Here is a 22,658-nt window from a genome sequence, read left to right as displayed (position 1 = left end):
AAGTAATCTCTACATCCAATGTAGGGCTCAAACTCACGACTCCAAGATCAAGAGTCGCATGCTCTACCAACTGAGCCAGCTGCCCCGACTAATGGTCATAATATATATTCTTAGCATCCAGACCAGTACTGGACTTCTAGTTGGCCTTGAATCAGTAATTATTAAATAAACAAATTTTTCTCAATAGTCCTTGAGCATTAAAAAATGAACTCTCTTAAAAATATAGTAATTCTTGGGGCACCTGGGTGGCTCAGTCAGTTAAGTGTCCGACTTTGGCTCAGGTCATTATGTCGTGGTTTGTGAGTTCAAGCCTTGCATCGGGCTCTGTGCTCACAGCTCAGAGCCTGGAGCCTGCTTCGGATTCTGTGTCTCTGTCTCTCTCTGCCCCTCCCCCACTTGTGCTCTGTCTCTATCAAAAATAAATAAAATGTAATATATACATATATACACACACACACACACACACACATATATATGTATTTATGTATACGTATACATATGTATATGTATGTATACATATACATATGTATATATGTATACATTTATATGTACACATATGTCATATGTATACATATGTCATATATGACACACACACACACACACACACACACACACACACATTAATTCTCTTTTCAGGTCTCACCTGTAGAGGTATGAACTGATTGTGTACACCACTGGGCATTCCCCCAGCCATGGGCATGGTCCCAGAATATGAAGCATGATGAAAAGGCTTCCCAGGAACTGGCACTGGTGGTCCCCATGGCATTGAGCCAAAGAGGTGAGATGATGAAGGCATTATATTAGCTGTTAAAAATCATGGAAAAGTTCTTTTTCAGTAAAATAGTACCATCAAAACCCTGAAATTTAAGACCTCCTTCCGCTACCCTTTTTTTGGCTTTTATCATTTTGGCAAAGGGCATATATACACTTAACTTATGATTAATCTTGCTTATAACATTACACCTCGGGACACCCCCTTAGGACCATAAGCCATCTATAGGAGTCAGCTTATCATGCTGTCTGGCCTACAAAGGCCAATGGTATCATATACTAATATGAACTTCAGGAATATTTGTAATACTATTTAAAAAAATAATAAAAGGATCATCAAACTGTCCCTTGGGGGAGAAAAAGAGAGAAATCTTAAGGATCTCACCTGCCCCCAGTGCTAAGTTGCTTCCATAGTGATCCCAGCCTACAAAAAAACCAAAAAAACTCAAGTCTTGAAATCTGATCACTTTCATATGACATGTAGAATCTTTCTTTTCCCTATTCTAATATTTGTAATTCAAGGATTTAAAAGATTACGTTTTGTTTCATATTAAAAGCACACTGAACCAGTGGTTTCCAAACCTGATTTCTATATCTGAGTATTTGGGGAGCTTGTGAAATACAGATTCCTAGGCAAGGCCTCAGACCTAGTAAACCAGACTCACAGAGGCCCAGGAATCTGTATTTTTTGAAGCACAGTTGGCATACAGGATTATATGAGTTTCACATGTACAACATACTGACTTGATATTTATATGCATTGCAAAATGCTCACCATGACAAGTGTAGTAACTACCTGTCACCATACAAAGTTATTAAAATATTACTGAATACATTCCCTCTGCTGTACTTTTTCATCTCCCTGACTTGATCAGTACAAAACTGAAAGTTTGTATTTTTTAGTTCCCTTCACCTCTTGTGCCCATCCTCCAACTCCCTCTCCTCTGGCAACTACCAGTTCAATCTCTTTTTTATGAGTCCGTTTCTGTTTTGTTTGTTTTTAGATTCCACATATAGAAGAAATCATACGATATCTGTCTTTCTCTGTTGTACCTTGATGGACACTTAGGTTTCTTCCATATCTTGGCTATTGTAAGTAATACTACAATGAACATAAGGGTGCATACATCTTTCTGAATTAGTGTTTTTGTTTTCTTTGGGTAGATACACAGAAGTGGAATTGCTGGATCATATGGTATCTCTATTCTTAATTTTTTGAGGAACCCAAGGAATCTGTATTCCTCAGATTCCTCAGCCCAGCCCACCTGGGCTCCACAGGTGGATTCTTATTCAGTTAGTACCAGTGCAGCATATGGGAACTACTACATTAAACAATGACAAGTGAGACACCAGCACATTGCCACTGAAGGAAGATATGTACTGTGTTCATAATTTCTTTTCAGAGAAGTAAAAAGGCAGCCAGACCTATAAGATAGGATAGTTTGATAATTCAGCCACTTAAAAAAGTTTTGGATCAGGAGAAAAGAATCATAATGTATTTTAGTATTCTGAATTAAACATGTACAAATTCTTGCATGAAAAAAACTTTTAATATGAAAAATGCTAAAAATATTTATAAAATTAGGCCTTGATACTACCTATAAGCAACTCTGGTGTCTGTCATAATGTTAAGAAGATCTATTTAAAAGGTGCTATATTGTTGTGTTTTTTTTTTTTTTTTTTTTTTGAGGAAGAGAGAGAGGGAGCACGTGTGTAAGCAGGGCAGCGGTACAGGGAGAGGGAGAGAGAGCATCTTAAGCAGGCTCCATGTATAGCTTAGAACCCAACTTGGGGCTTGACCTCACGACTGTGAGATCATGACCTGAGCTGAAATCAAGAGTTGGGAGCATAACTGACTGAGCCATCCAGGTGCCCCTAAAAGATGCTATAGTAATCTTATGCATAGATCAACTCCACAATTTCCCCAATGAATCATTGTTCTAAACATAAAATACACTTTCCCCCATTTTTTTCCACTGGGACTTTTTCATATCATAAAGTAGGAATCTATAAAATAACTTAAAAATGTTAATCTGATGCTGAAGTTTTTTCTCCTGATTAACATTTAAATATCTTGGCTTTTCTGGGGCACCTGGGTGGCTCAGTCGGTTAAGTGTCTAAGGATCAGGTCATGATCTCGTGGTCTGTGAGTTTGAGCCCCGCGTTGGGCTCTGTGTTGACAGCTCAGAGCCTGGAGCCTGCTTCAGATTCTGTGTCTCCCTCTCTCTGCCCCTCCCCCACTTATGCTCTGTCTCTGTCTCTCTCTGTCAAAAATAAATAAACTTAAAAAAAAAAAAAAGAAATCTCTTGGCTTTTAGTTTTACTATATATATTTATTCTCCAAAAGTCAGCAGGTATTTTCTTTATAGTTCAGTGAATTTCTGAAAAGAACCATCTTCCAACTTCCTACATGAGCTATGGCTGGCTACAAACTGAGAACAGGATAAGGAAAAGGAACTTTACCTTAATCTCAGTTTTCAGCCAAATATTTGTACTCTGTGCCTGGTGTTCCCGAATCTAGAGAGTCCTCTGGAGAATATACTTCCAGCGCTTTGCCTGAAGGGGCTGTGTGGGGTGGTATCTGAGGAGTCCCATCCCTCCACATACAGACTTTGAAACAATCCCCCTTTTTTCAGCCCGTGCCTCATTGGAAGCTCTGATAGCTTCTGATACTTTCAAGCTCTGAAACTTTTAGGATTTATGAGGGACGAGAGATGCTCATCATCTCATTTGGATTGTCTTCTACAGATACTTTAGGGTAGCTTATCCCTGCTCTGCTAAATTAGTTATTACTCTGTGAATTGCTTTTCTCATCATGAACTCTTTTCAAATCTCTAATCTGCTGATATTTCTTCTTTTAGCTCTCTGTCCTTATAAGTGTAAAAGGTTTACACTTTTAAAATAATTTATTGTTCAGTTTCATGTAGTTTGGGCCAAGAGAAGAGATACTTTGTTTAATATGCATTATTAAGTTTTCTAATGTTTTTAGTGAAGATTAGCTGTGTAGAGCTCCTACACTAATATCTCAGAAAATAAAATTTCTAAACCTGAAATAAACAAATGATTGGTTTTAAAATATAATGAGTAGGATATAAAGAAGCCAACTGCTATTAGGAAAAAGGGGTGATAAAAGAAAAGTTTAATAAGCTTAAGATTTAGAATCATAAAATTATAAAATGGTAGTCTCAAAGAAATCCTGGACACAGTCTAGCATAAATAAGAAAATGGATTCCCAAAGAAGTTATATGATTTTTGCAAAGTCAGGCAGTAAAAGACCCTGGACAAAAAGAGTTCTGATTCCAGAGTGACCATTTTATTCCCTCAGAACACTAGGAAGATCCCAAATGGCTACAGGAAGCAGGGAGCTACCTGCTTGATAACTCAGGCTCTACATTTGAAAGAGGAAGACAGTTATGAGAGAATATTAAGAGACACACAGTAAACTTAGAAACTCCTCATTCTTCATTTTGAAGCTTCATCATCAAGGGCAGTTTCTTTCACATCCACAGCTTCAAAGCCTTATCTGTTCTTTATTCCCCCCACTTGTTTTCCCACCTCTGTTTTGATGTCTAACTTAAACCTAAATTCATCTGTCGGCAGCTACTGGGGAATAAGGGACTGCCTAGAACAAAGAACAGTCCTACTTCAGCTAGACTGGAGGCTATAGAGGGGAATGGTATTTCTAGATAAATCTGCAATCTCTAGTTCCAGTCTTATTTTTCTCACAATTCCTTCTTACATTCCCTAGATATTTAAATACATTTTTGGTTTCCTCAAAATGATGTTTCTTAAAAGAACTTTCTACAAACAGAAACTCAGTAACAAATATTTAAAAAGGCCAAGTATCTTACCAGTAGGTTGAGGAAAAACTGGAGGAATGGTTCCGGGTGGTACAGCAGGAGGATAATTCGGAAATATTGGTGGAGGAAAAGGGAAATTCACTCCTAAGGAGCCCTAAGCAAGAATTTAAAAGTTAGAAGACAATGCAACAAAAACATCTATAGAGATTAATTAAAAGTTTAGTAGAGAAGTCATGATTAATTCTTACCAACTGTTGTAACGCAAAAAGTGCAGCTTTTTCCTTGGCTTCATTTTCAGAATGGCACTGTGGCCCATGTACCAGTAAGCCATTAGATAATTTCACCTGGCAAACTGTCATCGTCTAAAAAAGAGAACATGAATGTCTATGAAGTTATCTGTCTAGGAGGTTAACCTTCTCCCCTCAAGCTTAAACAAGTAGAATACTTTCATGTGGCATTCTATAAAAAAGAATTCAAAAATTCAACAAAGGACAATCATTTTAAGTTTTGGGTTGCCCTGCAAAATTTAAGAATTGTTTCCTTATCTTGCCATGTTTACAAAATAAAATGCTCTTTAAGCTAGCTGAAGGGTCAGGCATCCTAATGTAAATGAAAGCCAACAAAATTTCTTCCTTATACCAAGGGTTGGAAAACTAGGCCTTCTGCTTATTTTTATAAATAAGGGTTGTGTTTGCAACACAGCCAAGTCCCTTCTTTCATGTATTGCCTAAGACTGTTTTCATACTATAACTGCCCAGCTGAGTAGCTGTGACAGAGACCATATGGCCCAGAAGGCCTAAAATACTTACTATCTGGCCCTTGGGAAAAAAAAAAATTCTAACTCCTGCTTTACACCATCCTCCAATTAGCAGATACTTCATTAATATGAATTTACTGCCAAAATCTAAAAGACTTAGAGGTCATGTCCAATTTTATGTTCACATAGAAGTTACAACTCTTTATTACACATTTTTTCTTTTATAAAAAAATTTTTTTAAAAATTCTACTTTTTTAAAAGGTAGTCATTTTTATGTGATGTTGTGAGTTTAAGCCTACTTTCTGTTTTAGGTGAGAATATATTAACAACTTGGATATAAAGAGGATCAAATAACCTTTCCTATCGTCCGTGGTTCTCAAGGTACAGTCTGGGGCCCCTGGGGGTCCCCGAAACTCTTTCAGGAGGTCTTTGAGGTCCAAACTGTTTTAATAATGATATTAAGGTGCTATTTGTCTTTTCCACTCTCAGTTTCTCACAAGTATATAGAGGACAAAAAATTCATTGATATAGCTTTAGATTCTACACTGCAACTAACTTCTAAGAAAATACCATATTTTGGGGCGCCTGGGTGGCGCAGTCGGTTAAGCGTCCGACTTCAGCCAGGTCACGATCTCGCGGTCTGTGAGTTCGAGCCCCGCGTCAGGCTCTGGGCTGATGGCTCGGAGCCTGGAGCCTGTTTCCGATTCTGTGTCTCCCTCTCTCTCTGCCCCTCCCCCGTTCATGCTCTGTCTCTCTCTGTCCCAAAAATAAATAAAAAACGTTGAAAAAAAAAAAAAAAAAAAAAAGAAAATACCATATTTTAATGTAGTATCAAAAAATATCTACTATCTGCAAAGGCTATTAGAATTCCCTCCTTTTCTCTAACTATCAGTCTGTCTGGGGCCAGATTTTCTTCATGTATTTTAACCAAAACAAATCATAAGAGATTGATAGTAAGAAGCAGATATGAGAATCTAGCTCATTCCATTAAGCTAGAGATGGAAAAGATTTGTAAAAGTGTAGAGCAGTGCCACTCATTAAAATTTTTGAAAGGTTATTTTTAATAAATAATGCTTTTAATTTTTTCAGTTTTAATTTCTAATACAGTTAATATAGATATAAAACAAGTAAGCAAAAATCCTTTGGGGTCCTCAAAAAAAAAAAAGGTGGGAGTTTATTAGGCCAAAGCTTTGAAAATTGCTGCTATAGACCAAGATCCCTAGCTCTATCAATCTGTCCAAGACTACGTGCTGCCCAGATTCCTCTCTGTCAGCATCTCTGAGGGCTCTGGCATAAATATGAGTGAGCCATAGTGGGAAGTATAAATCTATGTTGCTCATAAAGTACAAAAACTCAGCTCCATTATATTATTTTTAGCCAAAGATTTTCAGTTAATCTATTTAAGATCAGTGTTAAAGAACTTAAATAAATGGAACAGTAGTATACTATACCTGTGGTGTTCTAAGAAAGGAGAAATCTGGTTGTGGCATTCCAATAAGGGAACAAATTCGAGAAAGTTCAGTTACTGGTGTGGACACAGGAGGGATATGGCTGGGAGCAGGCCAACACACATGGTCCATAGGCTGAACATTATGGTATTCGCTAGTACTGTGAGGCTTATTCATGTAAGATGCTACCAAAAAAGAGAAAAGAATATATCTATATTAAATGATATACTGAACTATGCAGTTATTGTAGGGTTTTACAGATAGCAAGCAAAAAATTGTTAAAAGGTGAAAAGAGGAATCTCCCATGAAGCAAATAGAAGAACTATCTAGTACTGCCTAAAATTACCAAGAATTCAATACAGATTTTTAAATGACTGTAACTGATTAATGATTCATGATGAAGATTTTAAAACATGGTAAGTAGCTCAAAAACTGACATCTTGAGAGATTAATGACTACATAGTTATTTTTGAGCAAAGCAAAATTTGAATAAGCAAATAGTTTTTTTTTGAGCTGATTTACAATTCTTTTTTTTTTTTTTTTAAAGTTTATTTATTTTTGAGAGACGGAGAGAGACATGGCATGAGCAGAGGAGGGGGCAGAGAGACAGGGAGACACAGAATCTGAAGCAGGATCCAGGCGCTGAGCTGTCAGTACAGAGCCTGACGCGGGGCTTGAACCCACAAGCTGTGAGATCATGACCTGAGCCGAAGTCGGACGCTCAGAGGACTGAGCCACCCAGGCACCTTACAATTAATTCTTAAGTTTTGAGGCTTTGGGTTCAGTCTTGTCAAAATTCCATCCTACATTCTGAGACACATAGATAAATGGTCTTATTGCTCCAAAATGAAGCTGCTTAAAAGTTTTTCTAAAAGTAACCCTTTCAAGTGCTTTTACAGATGATTAAAACATTCTAAGAGTTCACATTCTTTAGGATGAACAAACTAATAGAACAAGAGCATACCCCAGTGAAGAATGAACCTAAACCCGTCACGTTATAGTTTTAAAAAAAAAAAAGGTTAAGTTGCTAGCCTAAAGCCACACAACTTGCAAACTCTGTTACTTGGGCTGGATTCTGAGCTCTCGACTCTTAAGAGATATATTCTTCATTATTCCGAAATAAAAGTTACTTGTTTTTTGACAGCAAGACCATCTTTTTCCAGTTTTGTTATTCCAAGAGCATGTCTGTCACCAGGATAGTTTCCTAATAGCTACTCAAATTTTAAATTGATTATTTATCTTATTATTCACTGGAATATAAAATAAATGAAGCTAGGCTCTGATTCTGTTCCAGATTTTGATGCTTAATGAAGTCAGTTCTGCTTATTTCAAACTGATGTTTGTTTGTTTGTTTTACCTGAGAAATTTCTGTCCCCATGTACTTTTGCATGAGTCATTCTTCCTGGTAGGCTTTTGCAGATAATTATACAGACAAAATACTGAAGTATAGGGGACAGAGACAGTAGGGGAAAATATGGATGTGTACTAAAATCTGGCTATGGGGCACCTGGGTGGCTAAGTTCGTTTAAGAGTGTGACTCTTGGTTTCGGTTCAGGTCATAATCTCGCAGTTCGTGGGCTTGAGCCCCACATCCGGCTCTGTGCTGACAGTGTGGAGCCTGTTTGGGATTCTCTCTGCCCCTCCTGTGCTCAGTCAGTCTCTCTCTCAAAATAAATAAATAAACTTAAAAAAACCAATCTGGCTATGTATTTGCCAGATGGCATGCTATAGGCTTCAAAATTTTAAGGCAAGCACCCACTTTACAGTGTCTACCTCCATTAATTATTTATAATTGATTTTGTAGCTTCTTCTATTGGCCAAGCTATTATAACATAATGCTATATCAATTATAGGTATATTGGTACCTGTAATATGCCAGACACAGTGCAAGCTGCTTTGTATGTATCATATAGTTACTGCAAGAGTCCTTTACAATGTTATTCTCATTTTATAAATATGAAAAAAACCCTTAAAATCTTAGTAAAGTTAAATAATGTATTTAAGTCACAAAACTATTTTTAAATTACTGAGGGAAAAAAAGCTAGAATGTGAAAACTTGTCTAGGTTTGGGCACTACCGAATGAGTATCTGCAAAAGCACAATTTAAGTAATCACAAGAAGACATTTAGGGGCTATAGAGCTATTAGTTACAGAGTTATATTATTATTTAATGACACAGCATAAAAATTACATTCTTATTTGTTACTCTTCATTATACTCTTTTAAAACTACAAGTAGTTTTATCTTCAAAAGCACATGATAAAACAACCCAAACGAACGGAACATCTGAAATGATATTGGTTACTAGTACTAGTACTTTGTTCACGTACTTAATTTCTTATTTTGTTGAGGCTGTGAGGAAGGTCCATATTCATCTCTTCTATTAGAGGGAACAGTGGCTTCATTACCAAACTGCTTCGTTTCGTTCTTATGGTCCACAGTATCAGAGGCATCAATTTTTAGTATTTCTTTAAGCATCCGAGTTCCTTTCTGTTTTTGAAAATAATTGGTATGGAGATGGTGGGGGTAGGTGGAGAAAAGTTAACCTTAGAGTTACAGAGCTTATTAACCTTTCTTTTAGTGAGTTCTAGTGTTAAAAATTAAGATGATAATTACGTTCAGGTAAGGAATGAGCAAAATCAACAGTCTAGAGTTGAAACAAAATGTCCACATTTCCTGCCACAGAAACAGTACTTATTCTTCTGCTTAACTTGACCAAATTACCTGGTGGCAATGTTTGAAAAGCAAACATACAGGTCTAAAAAACCCAAACATACGGATAAGTAAAATGCCCAGGGAAGCCTGGTTTTCCCTACAAGATGACAATAATGATGCAACATACCAGTCCACAGGACATAAAAGTGTTGTAACAGTTGCATGGGGTATGTACGCATGCGCCACAATAGTAAAATTACTACAGTACAAAAGCTCCTACAGAACACAAACCATAGCAAATGACTGTGGTGACAAAAGTTCTTCACTTGGAGGCTCTTCATGATGAGATGACTGTACTTCATTTTCTTTGGAGATATTCAAGGATGCTAAAAAGTTCTCAATTCCAGGGTTAGGCTAAAAGAATAAATATTTTGTGCATGAAGATGAAAATATGAGGATACGGAAAAAGCTAAGAATTTTAGGTACAAAATTACGATCATTTGAATTTTCACCCAATCATCTTCCCAGCTGCTAAAGTTTGGCAACAGAAATTGAATAAATGGTCTTTTACCTTATCAACAGCACTTGGGTAACCAGTCAGAACCTTCTGGTTTTCTGAGACTTCTGCACTTTCATTTCTCTTCAATAGCTTAATATTACATTTGGCAGGCCCTCCAAATGTCTATAAAAGAGTTAAGAATGAGCTTTTTGTGCAAATAGCTGCCATTTAATAGTGTTCTAAATAAATTACTGCAAATTTTTTTAAGTGCCATTTTCTTTTATATCTTAAGAATGGGGCTTGTAAACTTGGATGAGGAAAAAACTTAGATCTGCATCTTCATTAACTTCTAAATGAGATTTAGCATTTCCTTCAATTATGAATATTCCTTCAATGAAGCAATAGTGGTGATTCTAATTGCATTTCAATACAATTAATTGTCTTTCAAATCTTAAGTATTTTAGCATTAAAAACACTATTTTGAGAAAGAACCCATAACAAAGTTTATAAATCCCTTCCTAGAAGAAAGGAAATTATAGCATAAGAATTTCAGAAAAAGAGGGCCTTAAAAGTCAATCATTACTGGTATCTAAATATTAATGGGTTCCATTTGCTGATAACCTGGCATGTGCCAAATATTCTGCTAAGGTGCCTTTTATATATTTGATATATGACTAACTTATAAGAGATCAAATTCTTAAAAAATTAAAAAATATGCATATAGAAAGTACATATACCATAAGTATATGTGTCGAATGTTTTTAGAGTAAAAATTTGTTATTCTTTGATCATAAAATGCATATACTCTCCTTATCAATCAGCAGAGACTACACAAAGGCAAACATAAATAACCTCAGCTTCCTCCCACACCAAGCTACTCCACACAATGATTTAATCATTAACTTTGCCATGTTGATCCTAAATGAATCATTGAATATACACATATTTCCACAGATTTTATACATACATACATACATTTATGTACATAGGTATGTTTGTATGTATGTATATACAGACTAAATGTATCAAGTGAGATAAATCTATATTTATCTCCATTTAATTAATTTTTATTTATTTATTTACTTTATAAAAGTAGGCTCCAAGCCTAGTGCTGAACCCAACGTGGGGTTCCAACTCACGACCCCAAGATTAAGATCTGAGCTGAGATCAAGAGCTGGATGCTTAACTGACTGAACCATTCAGGCAACCCTGCATTTTAAAGATGAAGAAATTAAGGGGGCACCTTTGTGGCTCAGTTGGTTCAGCGACCGACTCTTAATTTTGGCTTAGGTTGTGATTCCAGGGTTGTGGGATCGAGCCCCATGTTGGGCTCAGCGCTAAACGTGGAGCTTGCTTAAAATTCTCTCTCCTCCCCCTGCCTCTCCTCTGTTCGTGCTCTCTCTAAAAAAAGAAAAGATGAAGAAATTGAGGCTATAAGAGGTGTAGTGAGTTGCTCAAAGCCACCCAACTATTAAATACATATCTGTTTATGTATTTATATATATGTATGTGTGTATAAGTATCTCTAGTTCCAAATCCTGACTCTAGCTGTGTAACTTCCCATCCAAGTGATTATGGATTTGGGCAACTTATGGATTTGGGCAGCAAAATTCAGATGCCACACAGCTACCCACTGTAATAAAAAGCTGGCTACTAGAAATTTGATTTAAGAAAGCTTACCTGCTTATTTGACATTTTTTGTGACCGGCTCTCAGTTTTAGGACTCTTACACTCTTCTTTAACTAGAGACAAGAAAATAGGAATTTTGGTAAGTGAAAAGTATTGCTGCAAACTAGTTAAATTTACCAAATATCTACCACAGCAAGACTCTGTATTGAAAATTCACAGAATTCTAAGAAGACAAAGGCCCAGACCTTGAAAAACTTTTAATTTGGATGAGCGGAAGAAGATATACTCACAGATAACAACAAGAGAAAAGGAAAGGTGTGACATGTAAATGAGCCTTGAAGTATGTAGGTTTGCAAAGGGAGGCTAAACATTTCAGGCAAAGGAAATAACAGGAGAACAGAAATGGAAGCAGAAAGCAAGGAATGTATTTATGGAACTCTTACTAGACTAGTTCCACTGGAGATCAAGGAATATAATGGAGCTAATCCGGTAAGCAGTGGGCAACCAATGACAGAAAGGTTTTGAGCAAGTAGTGATCTCATCAGAATTGTGCCTTAGGAAGATTAAAATATGGCAGTGGCATAAAGAGTAAGAGAAAAACTAGGAAGCTATTTTAGTATTTCTGTTAAGGGTAAATTGGGAGAATGGTAAGAAAAATGAAACGGATAAATTAGAAGATGAAGGAGTAAAGGAAAAAAGAGGAAAAGAGGGAGGAAGGGACAAAGGAGGAAAGAGAAGGTGAGAAAAGAAGGAGGGAGAAGGGAAGGGAAGGAGGGTGAAGGGGAGATGAACAGAGGTGGTAAGAAATGAGCAAAAATAGGAAGACAGGGAACAGAAGAGGGGAAATAGAGGAGGGGAGAGGAGGAAAGGGAGGTAAGGAAAAGAAGAAGGGAAGGAAGTAATCTTGCAAAAATGAGGAAAAGAAAAAGCAAGTTAACATGTACTGACATTAAGCCTTTGTTGAGACACACACAACAAAACTGGAATTCTAAATAATGTAGTTACATGCATTCATGTAAATAATAATTTGAAGAAAAATCACAATGCATTCCAATTAAATATAGAACCTTTAAGCTATATTTATCAGATTTATAGGGTATCAATCTATATTTAATTTAAAAATGTAAATGAAACAAAAATAACATATAGATACTGGTGCAAAACGGTTGTCAAACTGAACCAAAGTTATAAAACCACACAATTTTTTTGAAAATAGCTTTTTAAAAAAATATTTTAAAAGACCATTATAATATATGTAAGATACACACACACACACACAAGATACATGCATACATCAAATATAATAAATTAGACTCAGGACTCCACACTTGATATTTCCTCTGCTGGAAAGCTCTTCAAACGTTCTGCGTAACTTACCCCATTTCACTCCCTTTTATTGGTGTTTCTGCTCAAAACTTATGTCCTCAGAGAGGCAACCCTTGACCACTCTACTTAAAATACCACCCCTATCTATACTTTTAAACTGCTTTATTTTTCATCATAGCACTTATAATTACTACAGATTATGAAATTTATTGAATAGGTTTTTTTTGTCTATTACCAGTCTCTGCCTTAGAATGTAATGTCCATTAGGCTGAAAAACTTGTCTATCTTGTTCACTCATATATCCCTTGCACCTAAAACAGTACCTTGCACATAACAGCTCAATCAGTAGCAGCTGAATAAATAAATGAATGAATAACAACTGAGTCATATTTTGAACATAAAGAGCAATTTTCAGCAATTTGGGAATATTCTGATCAAGAGAAGAGAAAAAGTAACTGCAAGATGAAGATTCTTATCTCTGCATCTACATTCCCTACTGTGCCTGGAACACAGAAAACACTACTGAAGGAATGAAAAAAATAAAAATGTATAAATTATGTTAAGAGAATACTGCAACACAGTATACATATTTTTATTTATTAAGATTTTATTTTTATTTTATTTTTTTAGAGAGAGAGGGCACAAGTGAGTGAGGGGCAGAGAGAGAGGGATAGAGAGAGAGAGAGAATCCCACAAGGGGCAGAGAGGGAGACAGAGAAAGGGACAGAGAGACAAGCAGGGCTCACTCGAAGTGGAGATCGTGCTCACCCAAGGTGGGGCTCGACCTCACCTGAAGCGGAGCTTGAGCTCACCCGTAACAGGGCTTGTGCTCACCCGAAGTGGGGCTTGAGTTCACCAGTAGTGGGGCTCAAGCTCAGCTGATACAGGGCTCAAACTCACAAACTGTGAGATCATGATCTGAGCCAAAGTCCGATGTTTACCCAACTGAATCACGCAGGTGCCTAATACATATTTTTAATAAAAAATTGTAATATAGGTTGGAGTAATTTAATAAGCAAATGTTTATACACAGAAAAGTAACTGGAGTATGCTAAATAAAATTTATCTCAAAAAGTAGTAAGGAGACATCAGCAAAAATGTCAGAGTAAGGACTTCTAAAAGTTCTCTCCTCCATAAAAGCAGCAAGAAAATGGGCACAAATTACCAGAATCCAAATTTTCAGAACTATGGAAATGAATCAAAGGCTTTTAGCAATCCGGGGAGTATTTATTCAAGGAAAAAGTCGGACTCTCAGAACAGTGAGCTTAGGGGCTTTTTAACTTGCCCTAGTCTCAATCCCCACTCTATAATTCTATGCCAAAATCCTCAATAAAATACTAGCAAATCAAATCTTATAGCATATAAAAAGATTATACACTGTGACCTAGGGGGATTTATCCCAAGAATGCAAGGTTGGTTCACCACAGAGAAAACAATAAATGGAATATATCATATTAATTAAGCACAGAAATAGCAACTGACAAAATCCATTATCCCTCCCTCCAAGGGGGGGTGGTGGTGGAAATCAACAACCTAGGAATAGGAGAGAACTTCCTCATTTAATAAAGGGCATTTACCAAAACCCCACAGCTAACATTACACTTAAGCTGAAAGACTGAAAGCTTACCCGAAAGATCAAGACAAGAAAAGGGTATTCTTTGCATAAAGATGGTATATACATCTGTGGAACAGAATTAATAGGCCAGAAATAAACCCATTCATCTATAGTCAATTGATTTTTAACAAGGGGGCCAAGAAAATTCAATGGGTGCCAGAAGAATTCAATGGGAAAAGAATAGTCTCTCAGCAAATGATGCTGAGACAACTGGATATCCACATGCAAAAGAAGGAATATGGACCCCTACCTCATACCATATACAGACACTAATAAAGACCTAAAATAAGAGCTACAACTACAAATCTCTTAGGAGAAAAGATGAGTGTAAATCTTTGTGACCTTAGATTATGCAATGGTTTCTTAGATAGGACACTTAAAGCACAAGCAACCAAAGAAAAGTAGAAAAGATAGATCAATTAGAATTGATCAAAACTACAAACTTCTGTGTTTCAAGGACACTATAAAGTTAAAAAGACAACCTACAGAATGACAGCACATATCTGCAAATCAAATATCTGAATAAGCATTTAGTATACAGATTTGATAAAGGACTCACACAACTCAAGGATGAAAAGAAAAGTAACTCAGTTTTAAAATCAGCAAAGGTGAAGTGCCTGGGTGGCTCAGTCACTTGAGTGTCTGACTCTTGATTTCAGCTTAGGTCATGATCTCACAGTCATGAGATTGAGCCCCGTATCAGGCTCCACAATGAGCATGGAGCCTATTTGGAATTCTCTCTCTCTCTCTCTCTCTCTCTCTCTCTCTCTCTCTCTGCTCCTCCCAGCTTGCTTGCTCATGCTCTCTCTCTCAAAATAAATAAATAAATAAATAAATAAATAAATAAATGAATAAAAAAATGAGCAAAGGATTTGAGTAGACATTTCTCCAAAGAAAATATACAAACTGCCAATAGGGACATGAAAAGATCCTCAATTTTATTAGTCATTAATGAATCACAAATGAAAACCACAAAGATTTCACTTTATACCTACCAGGATGGCTAGAATAAAAAAGATGAGCAATAACAAGTATTATGGAGGATGCAGAAAAACTGGACTCCCATATATTGGTGGTGGGAATGTAAATGGTACAGCCACTTTGGAAAACAGTTTGGTAGCTCCACAAAAAGTTAAACATAGAGTTAACATACGACTCAGTAGTTCACTTCAATTGGGTATATGCCCAAGAGAACTGCAAACATATGTTCACACAAAAAAACTTGTAGATGGATATTCACAGCAGCATTATTCATTTTACCCCAAAGTGGAAGCAACCCAACTGTCCATCAATGGATGAATGGATAAACAAAATGTAGTATTCATACAATGGAATATTATTCAGCCATAAAAAGGAATGTAAAAATTAAAAAAAGAAAGGAATGAAGTATTTATACACACTACAACACAGATGCACTTTATGTTCATTATGCCAAGTGAAAGAGGCCAGTCACAAAAAATCACAAATGTTATGATTCCATTATATGAAATGTCCAGATAGGTCAATCCACAGAGGTAGAAAGTAAATTAATGGTTTCCAGGTGCTGGAGGAATGACTGTAAAAAGGTATGGTGTTTCTTTTTGGGGTGATAAAATGTTCTAAATTTAGATAGTGGCATACGTTGTACAACTTTGTGAAAACACCAAAAAAATCACTGTAAATACTTCAAAAGACTGAATTTTATAGTATGTGAATTGTAACTCAATAAAACTTATTAATAAAAAAAAGCAGTTAGCATCATAAGTTTGTTTATTCTGAACTTTAAACTTACATTTTTTGTGAGGCTCATGTTTTCTTTGCTGACATTTAACAGTGTTGTCAGTAAAGGCGGCTTTATGATGTTGAGTTACTTGACTTATTTCTTGAGGTAGAACTGCAATCTGAAAGTTAAAATTCTTATAAATGATTTAAGCAAACTTTTAATATTATAACTACTTTTCCTCAAAGTGAGGTTCAAAGTGATAGAAAAATTGTAGAACTCAATAATAGGAGAGCTGATATTTGAGCTCTAACTCTAAAACCCATGTTCACAGTACTGTTTCAAAGAAAAAGTATGCCATAAGTTTAATTAGAAAATATTCTAGTTTTGGGTATAGTTTTTTGGGTTGTTCTATTTGATATCTACACAAAGCTATGTGTTACTCATATTTTTCCAATAAAGGCCTAAATATTTTTTAAAGATATTTCAAATTTTATTTTTATTTTATGTTTTGTAAAGACTTTTTAAAAAGCAGCTTTAGGTACAAAATGAAGCTGAGAGAAAGGTACGGAGACATTTCATAAACCTTTGGTCTCCACACATGTATAGCATTCCCCATTGTCAACATCCCCGACCAGAGTGGTACATTTGTTACAACTAATGAACCTAAATTGCATACATTTCATTATTACTTAAAGTCTATAGTTTACACTGGGTTCACTCTTGGGTGTTACATTCTGTGTGTTTGGACAAATGTATAATGATATGTATCCACCATTATACGGATTATTTTCAGTGCCCTAAAAAATCTTCTGTGCTCTGCCTACTGATCCTTTCCCCCTAACCCCTTGGCAACTACTGATCTTTCACTGTCTCCATAGTTTTGCTTTTTCCAGAAGCTTGAATACTTAAAAAAAAAAACTAAACAACAAATTTTAAAATATTTTATTTTTGAGAGAGAGAGAGAGAGAGAGAGAGAGAAAGGGAGGGGCAGAGAGAGAGGGAGATACAGGATCTGAAACAGGCTCCAGGCTCTAAGCTGTCAGCACAGAGTCTGATGGGGGGCTCAAACTTGTGAACCATGAGATCATGACCTGAGCCAAAGTCAGATGCTTAACCGACTGCGCCACCCCGACACCCCCACAAAATAATTTTTTTAAGTAGGCTTCATGCCCAGTGTGGAGTCCAATGCAGGGCTTGAATTCACAACCTGAGCGGAGATCAAGAGTCAGATGCTTAACTGAGTGAGCCACCAAGGTGCCCTGAATACTTTTTTAAAAATCATGTTGAGCTGTCTAGAATTTGGTCAAAATTAGGCTGCTTATTAATGCTTCATGGATGTAAGTGATATACATGGGATCTCTTGTTTCTTGGAAATATGAAAGTGTTTAGCTGGTATAAATAATGAAATAGCACCCAATAACAGGAGCAGCATGCAGACGATTCTGAAGAAATATAGTATCAAATGTTGAGTTCTATCTCAAGGAAATAGGTAGTAAAATGACTAGTAGACTGAGATCTAGGGGAATTTTGGTAGTGAGAGAGGAATGTGGAAGGAACAGTAAGAACACATAACCTGAAGTGGGAATTATCTACTTGTGCGAAAGGAAAGAGACCAAACTTACTAAAACAGACCATCTTATCAAATATTTGGATATACTTTATATAAGAACTAGGTAGAGTTAGATTATAAAAGGTCTAGCTATTAGTTTCAGTTGAAACTAATGAATTCCATTAGTACTGAAGAGGGAGCCCTGTACATTCTAGAATATTTGAATAATATTGTTTTACGGCTGGAAAAGAGGTCATCTAACTCCAGTGCCTTAATTTTACACACAAGGCCCCAGAGGACCAAGGAAGTTAGAGTTGCTCAATTTGAGTCACCAAATCTGATTTCCTGATTTTTAGTCTGGTACCAGATTTATCACACCACAGTGCCTCAGGGAATAAACTGACTTCAAACCCAGGAGCTCTTATTAGACATTTTGCCCAGTTATGCCACTGGGTCCACACAGTTTTGTGAAAGGATCATAAGGAAAGACCATTAGGAAAGATGCATCAAGCAGCACTGCGTAAGAAGGACCAAAAAGGAAAGAGATAAGAAGCAGGAAGCACAGGTAGGAGGTTAACCTAGGCTTAGGATAACACTCTAAGGTCCAGTTGTGGGAACCGAAAGGAAATAAAAAGATTTGGAGTCTCACTGCAAAAAAAAAAAAAAAAAAAAGAGGAAAAAGTTTTTACTCCATGCTCATCAGATTATATGCCGTGGAAAATGGTAGTGTTAGAAATAAGGATAAGAGAGGAAACTAGGTGAGGTCAATTCTAAAACATCTTGAGGTTGAGATGATGGTGGGGTATCCATCTATACCCGTCTTCTAAAAAGTTGGAGATACTGGCTTAGATCTTGATTGAGAGGTATGGATCACATAGATTGAGTGGTAATTAGCAGTGAGGTAAGAGCAAATGTCACCAAACAGTAAGGCAAAAGGGGGAAGAAAAAAAAAAACAATTTGTTGTCCAGTTTTAGGGAGCAGTGCCCAGTGAATGGTTGGAAAAATAGAGGTTAAGAAAGAAGGTGAACACATGGCAGAAGACCAAGAAGGGAGTCAGGGTAATGTTTCCTTTTAGAGTGTAACTCCTTTGAAGTAGCTGCCTATATTTTCTGCCTCTATTTTTTCTTCTCCTCTTCTCTCTTAAACCCACTCTTCTTGGTATTTCACTCTTACCACCCTACTTGAAACCATTCTTGCCAAGATTCCTAATGACCTCAGATGCAAAAACTCTATGATTAATTCTCAGTTTTCATTTTAATTGATCCATCACCAGCATTTGACACAGTTGATTATTCTACTTGACATCCATTCTTCACTTGGCATCTAGAACACCACACTTTACTGGTTTTCTTCCTATCTCATTGGCCATTCCTTCTCAGTCCTCTTTGTCAGATTCACCTAATCTCTCTGACTCGTTAAGGATGGAATTCTCTAAGGCTAAGTTATTAGACCTCTTCTCTATCTACATCCACTTCCTTGGATATACATAGATATAAACATATAGATAAACAAATACATGCCAAATTTCTCTCTCCGCCGTAACTATCAGAGACACTGACTCTGCATCTCCACTCAAATTTCTAACTCTTAATCTTCCCTTAGATGTTTAATATATACCTCAAATTTACCATGACCAAAACTGAACTCTATATCTTCCTCCACAAACCTACTTGACCTGCTATCTTATCCATTTCAGGTAACAGCCCCTCTATCCTTTTAGTTACTAAGACCTTAAGAGTTACACTCTTTAATTCATTTTTTTTCTTTTAACCCCATATCCAATTTGTCATTAGATGGCAATCCCTTCCATATATGACTAGAATTTGATCACTTCTCACAGCCCCCTACTACCTTGGTCCAAGTCACTATCAACTGTACCTTGATGGTTCTAGTAGTCTCCTAACTAATCTGTTTCTACCCTGGCTCCTATACATTCTATTCCCAAGATAGCAGAAAGAATGATCCCATTAAAATATAAATTAGATGTCATTCTGTTTCTCAAAACCATTCACTGATTCCTTATCTCACTGGGTAAAAACCAATGTCATTATTAATGACCCAGAGGATCCTGCATTGTATCGATGTATCACCTCTCTAATTACAACTCACCCTACTGACTGAGAACCATAAGTCTTTTTTCTCTACCTTGAGTACACCTGGATTCCTACCAGGGTCTTTGAATTTGTCTGGAATACTCTCCCCTCACATATCTACATGCCCTCCTCATTTCATTCAAATCTTTACTCAAATGTTACCTGATAATTCTATTTAAAACTGCAAAACCTTGCCTCTATGTCTCCTGCCAACATTTTTTATCCTCCTTCCCTGAACTTTTCCTTAAACTTCTGTATTACCAATATGCCATATAATTTACTTATTTATTGTCCTCTCCTCCCAAGGATACCGATTGTTTGAGGGTCAGAGTTTTGTTTTGTTTACAGCTATGTCTCATTGTATAGAACAATGTACATGGTAGGCAATCAAATACATGTTGAATGAAGTAATGAAATGAATGAATGATAATACAGTACTTCTAAAGAATGAGTAGTTAGCAGAGTCAAATAAATTAGAGAGGAAAAGAGGGTTTGAAAATCTGGATATAGATTATATTTAGGTAGAAAGGATTTATGGTTGATAAGCAAAATTTATAATAGCTATTGGCAGAGAAGACCTGTGTATTTTGTCCCTCTCACTTTTTATGTTTATTTTATCATCATTTCCCTTGATATTTTCTCCTCTCTACTGTGATAAACTCTGATAATGCCACCATTATTGGAGGACATTAGAACAAAAGAGGCCTTCATGGTGTAGGCTACTGGTTTATAAACCTGAGAGAACATTCCCTCTTGACCTAAGCTGAGAAGATAGGTCAGTAGCTTGGCAAGAAGAGTTGTGTTGTAGGAATGTATTATTATTATTATTATTATTTTTTTGTCTGAGTCAACATTTTTTTTTTTGTTGTTAGCAGAATTTCTTTTCTTCTTAATCTCTATTAGGGAATATGAATTTGCTCATTCACATTTAAGACAACCAACTGTCAGAATAAAGCTATACATGCAAGTGAAAATGAGTAAGTTAATAAGTGCCATTAAGGCCTCTGCTGAACTTATTTAAAAAAGACTTTTTTTAATGTTTACTTATTTTTGAGAAATAGAACACGAGTGGGGGAGAGGCAGAGAGGGAGACACACACACAGAATTCGAAGCAGGCTCCAGGCTCCAAGCTGTCAGCACAGAGCCCGATGCAGGGATCGAACCCACAACCGTGAGATCATGACCTGTGCTGAAACTGGACGCTTAACTGACTGAGCCACCGAGGCACCCCAAGGCCTCTCCTGAATTTAAAATACAGTTATTATGATTTTGCAAACAACTAACATAAAATCCAAAACTGATTTAAAAGAAAAATTATCTGTATTCCCACTTATGAGTCCAAAAACTTTTATATATGGCTGAAGAGAATTCTGAACATTCGTGATTAAAAGCATTATTTCTCTTTTACGAGATTTCTGAAGAAAACTAGTCATTGCATACCCAAAAGAGAAATGTAAATCTTGTTGTTGCTGTTTTTAAAGTTTATTTATTTTGAGAGGGAGAGAGAGAGAGATCATGGGAGAGGTAGAGAGAGGAAGGGGGAGAAAGAGAAGAGAGAGATCATGGGAGAGGAAAGGGAGAGGAGGAGAAAGAATCCTAAGCAGGTTCCACGCTGTCAGCACTGAGCCCCACGCGGGGCTCGATCCTATGAACCATGAGATCACGACTTGAGTTGAAATCAAGAGTTGGTCACTTAACTGACTGAGCCACCTAGGCACTCTGTTGTTGTTTTTTTAAATTAAATGTCCATCAAACATTGTATACTAACCTTCTCTTGTAGAGTTGGCTGAAAGTGCTGAACCTTTCCAGATCCCTGTAAGGACTGCCAAATGTTGCAAAATTCATCATCATCTTTACTAGGTACCTGGCAAAGCACAAAAAATTTCTTAAGGAAGTGAAACACAAAAAAATTAAGATTCATATTAAAAAATAAAATTAATTCACTAAAGTTAATTAGCAGTAGACAGGATCTTAACTTCCGTTATCTGAAATCTCAGTTCTTTTTTCTGGAGCTCAGTAATCATAAAAATATTCTATTGGAGTGAAAATGGCCTTCATCATATGTAACTAGTTTTGAATGGTTTTACTGAAAAGTAAAATGTTTATTTCCTTATTTTTGCGAGACAAAGAGAGCACATATGGGGTAGGGGCAGACCGAGAAAGGGAGACACAGAATCCGAAATAGGCTCCAGGCTCTGAGCTGTCAGCACAGAGCCTGATGTGGGGCTTGAAGTCACGAACTGTGAGATCATGACCTGAGCCAAAGTCAGACGCTTAACTGGCTGAGCCACCCAGGTGCCCCAACTGAAAAATATTTAAAGCATGACAAATGCTATGGGTTATACTAAATCAATATCCCTACGAAAATATTTTTTTTGCCTTCCAATGTACTGATATATTATCTCATTCAAACTAGTATCTAATGATTTTATTCTTAAAATCTTCCTCTTACACAAAAGCATCTAATAGATTAAAAATCACCTATTACTTATGGGGAACTGATTTTGTTCAGATTAAACTCTGAAAAAATATGCACCAAAATTTAATAGTGGTTACCTATGAAATTTGAGAATATTTTTGCTTCTGTTTCCTTTGCTCTTATCTCCTTATCTGTGTTTTCTAATTAGTCTATAATGAACACATATTACTTGGATTAAAGTGAGGTTAAGATAAAAAAAAAATGTGATTAAGATTTGGGGACATGGAATAAGGTTAAGTGTCTCTCACAAAACAATTCAATTTTGTCCCCAGAAAGATAAAATAAAGTAAATCACCCATGAGTTGCATAGTAGAAACTTGTAAATAACTTTCAA

The 22,658-nt window shown here is 36.4% G+C and overlaps 1 protein-coding gene across 3 annotated transcripts in view; it reads right to left on the bottom strand.

The window, feature by feature from the left end:
* The window catches only part of XRN1 (5'-3' exoribonuclease 1), a 121,054-nt gene that overhangs the window by 5,245 nt on the left and 93,151 nt on the right, over positions 1 to 22,658 (bottom strand). For 2 of the 3 annotated variants that reach the window (XM_019438497.2, XM_019438509.2), the window contains 11 exons: positions 21,614 to 21,709; positions 16,272 to 16,380; positions 11,611 to 11,672; positions 10,003 to 10,113; positions 9,723 to 9,845; positions 9,107 to 9,266; positions 6,780 to 6,961; positions 4,820 to 4,933; positions 4,623 to 4,725; positions 1,157 to 1,195; positions 644 to 804 (listed from right to left, as the gene is read on the bottom strand). In XM_019438497.2, coding sequence (XP_019294042.2) covers positions 644 to 804; positions 1,157 to 1,195; positions 4,623 to 4,725; positions 4,820 to 4,933; positions 6,780 to 6,961; positions 9,107 to 9,266; positions 9,723 to 9,845; positions 10,003 to 10,113; positions 11,611 to 11,672; positions 16,272 to 16,380; positions 21,614 to 21,709 — 1,260 coding nt within the window. The remainder of the gene's footprint in view (positions 1 to 643; positions 805 to 1,156; positions 1,196 to 4,622; positions 4,726 to 4,819; positions 4,934 to 6,779; positions 6,962 to 9,106; positions 9,267 to 9,722; positions 9,846 to 10,002; positions 10,114 to 11,610; positions 11,673 to 16,271; positions 16,381 to 21,613; positions 21,710 to 22,658) is intronic. The other variant, XM_019438503.2, reaches the window with a different exon arrangement.

Source organism: Panthera pardus, unplaced genomic scaffold, assembly GCF_024362965.1.
Source record: "Panthera pardus isolate Hobbes unplaced genomic scaffold, ASM2436296v1 HiC_scaffold_16, whole genome shotgun sequence".
Taxonomy (NCBI): domain Eukaryota; kingdom Metazoa; phylum Chordata; class Mammalia; order Carnivora; family Felidae; genus Panthera; species Panthera pardus.
Note: the sequence above shows the minus strand (reverse complement) of the source record. Positions and strands in the feature narration are given on the sequence as shown.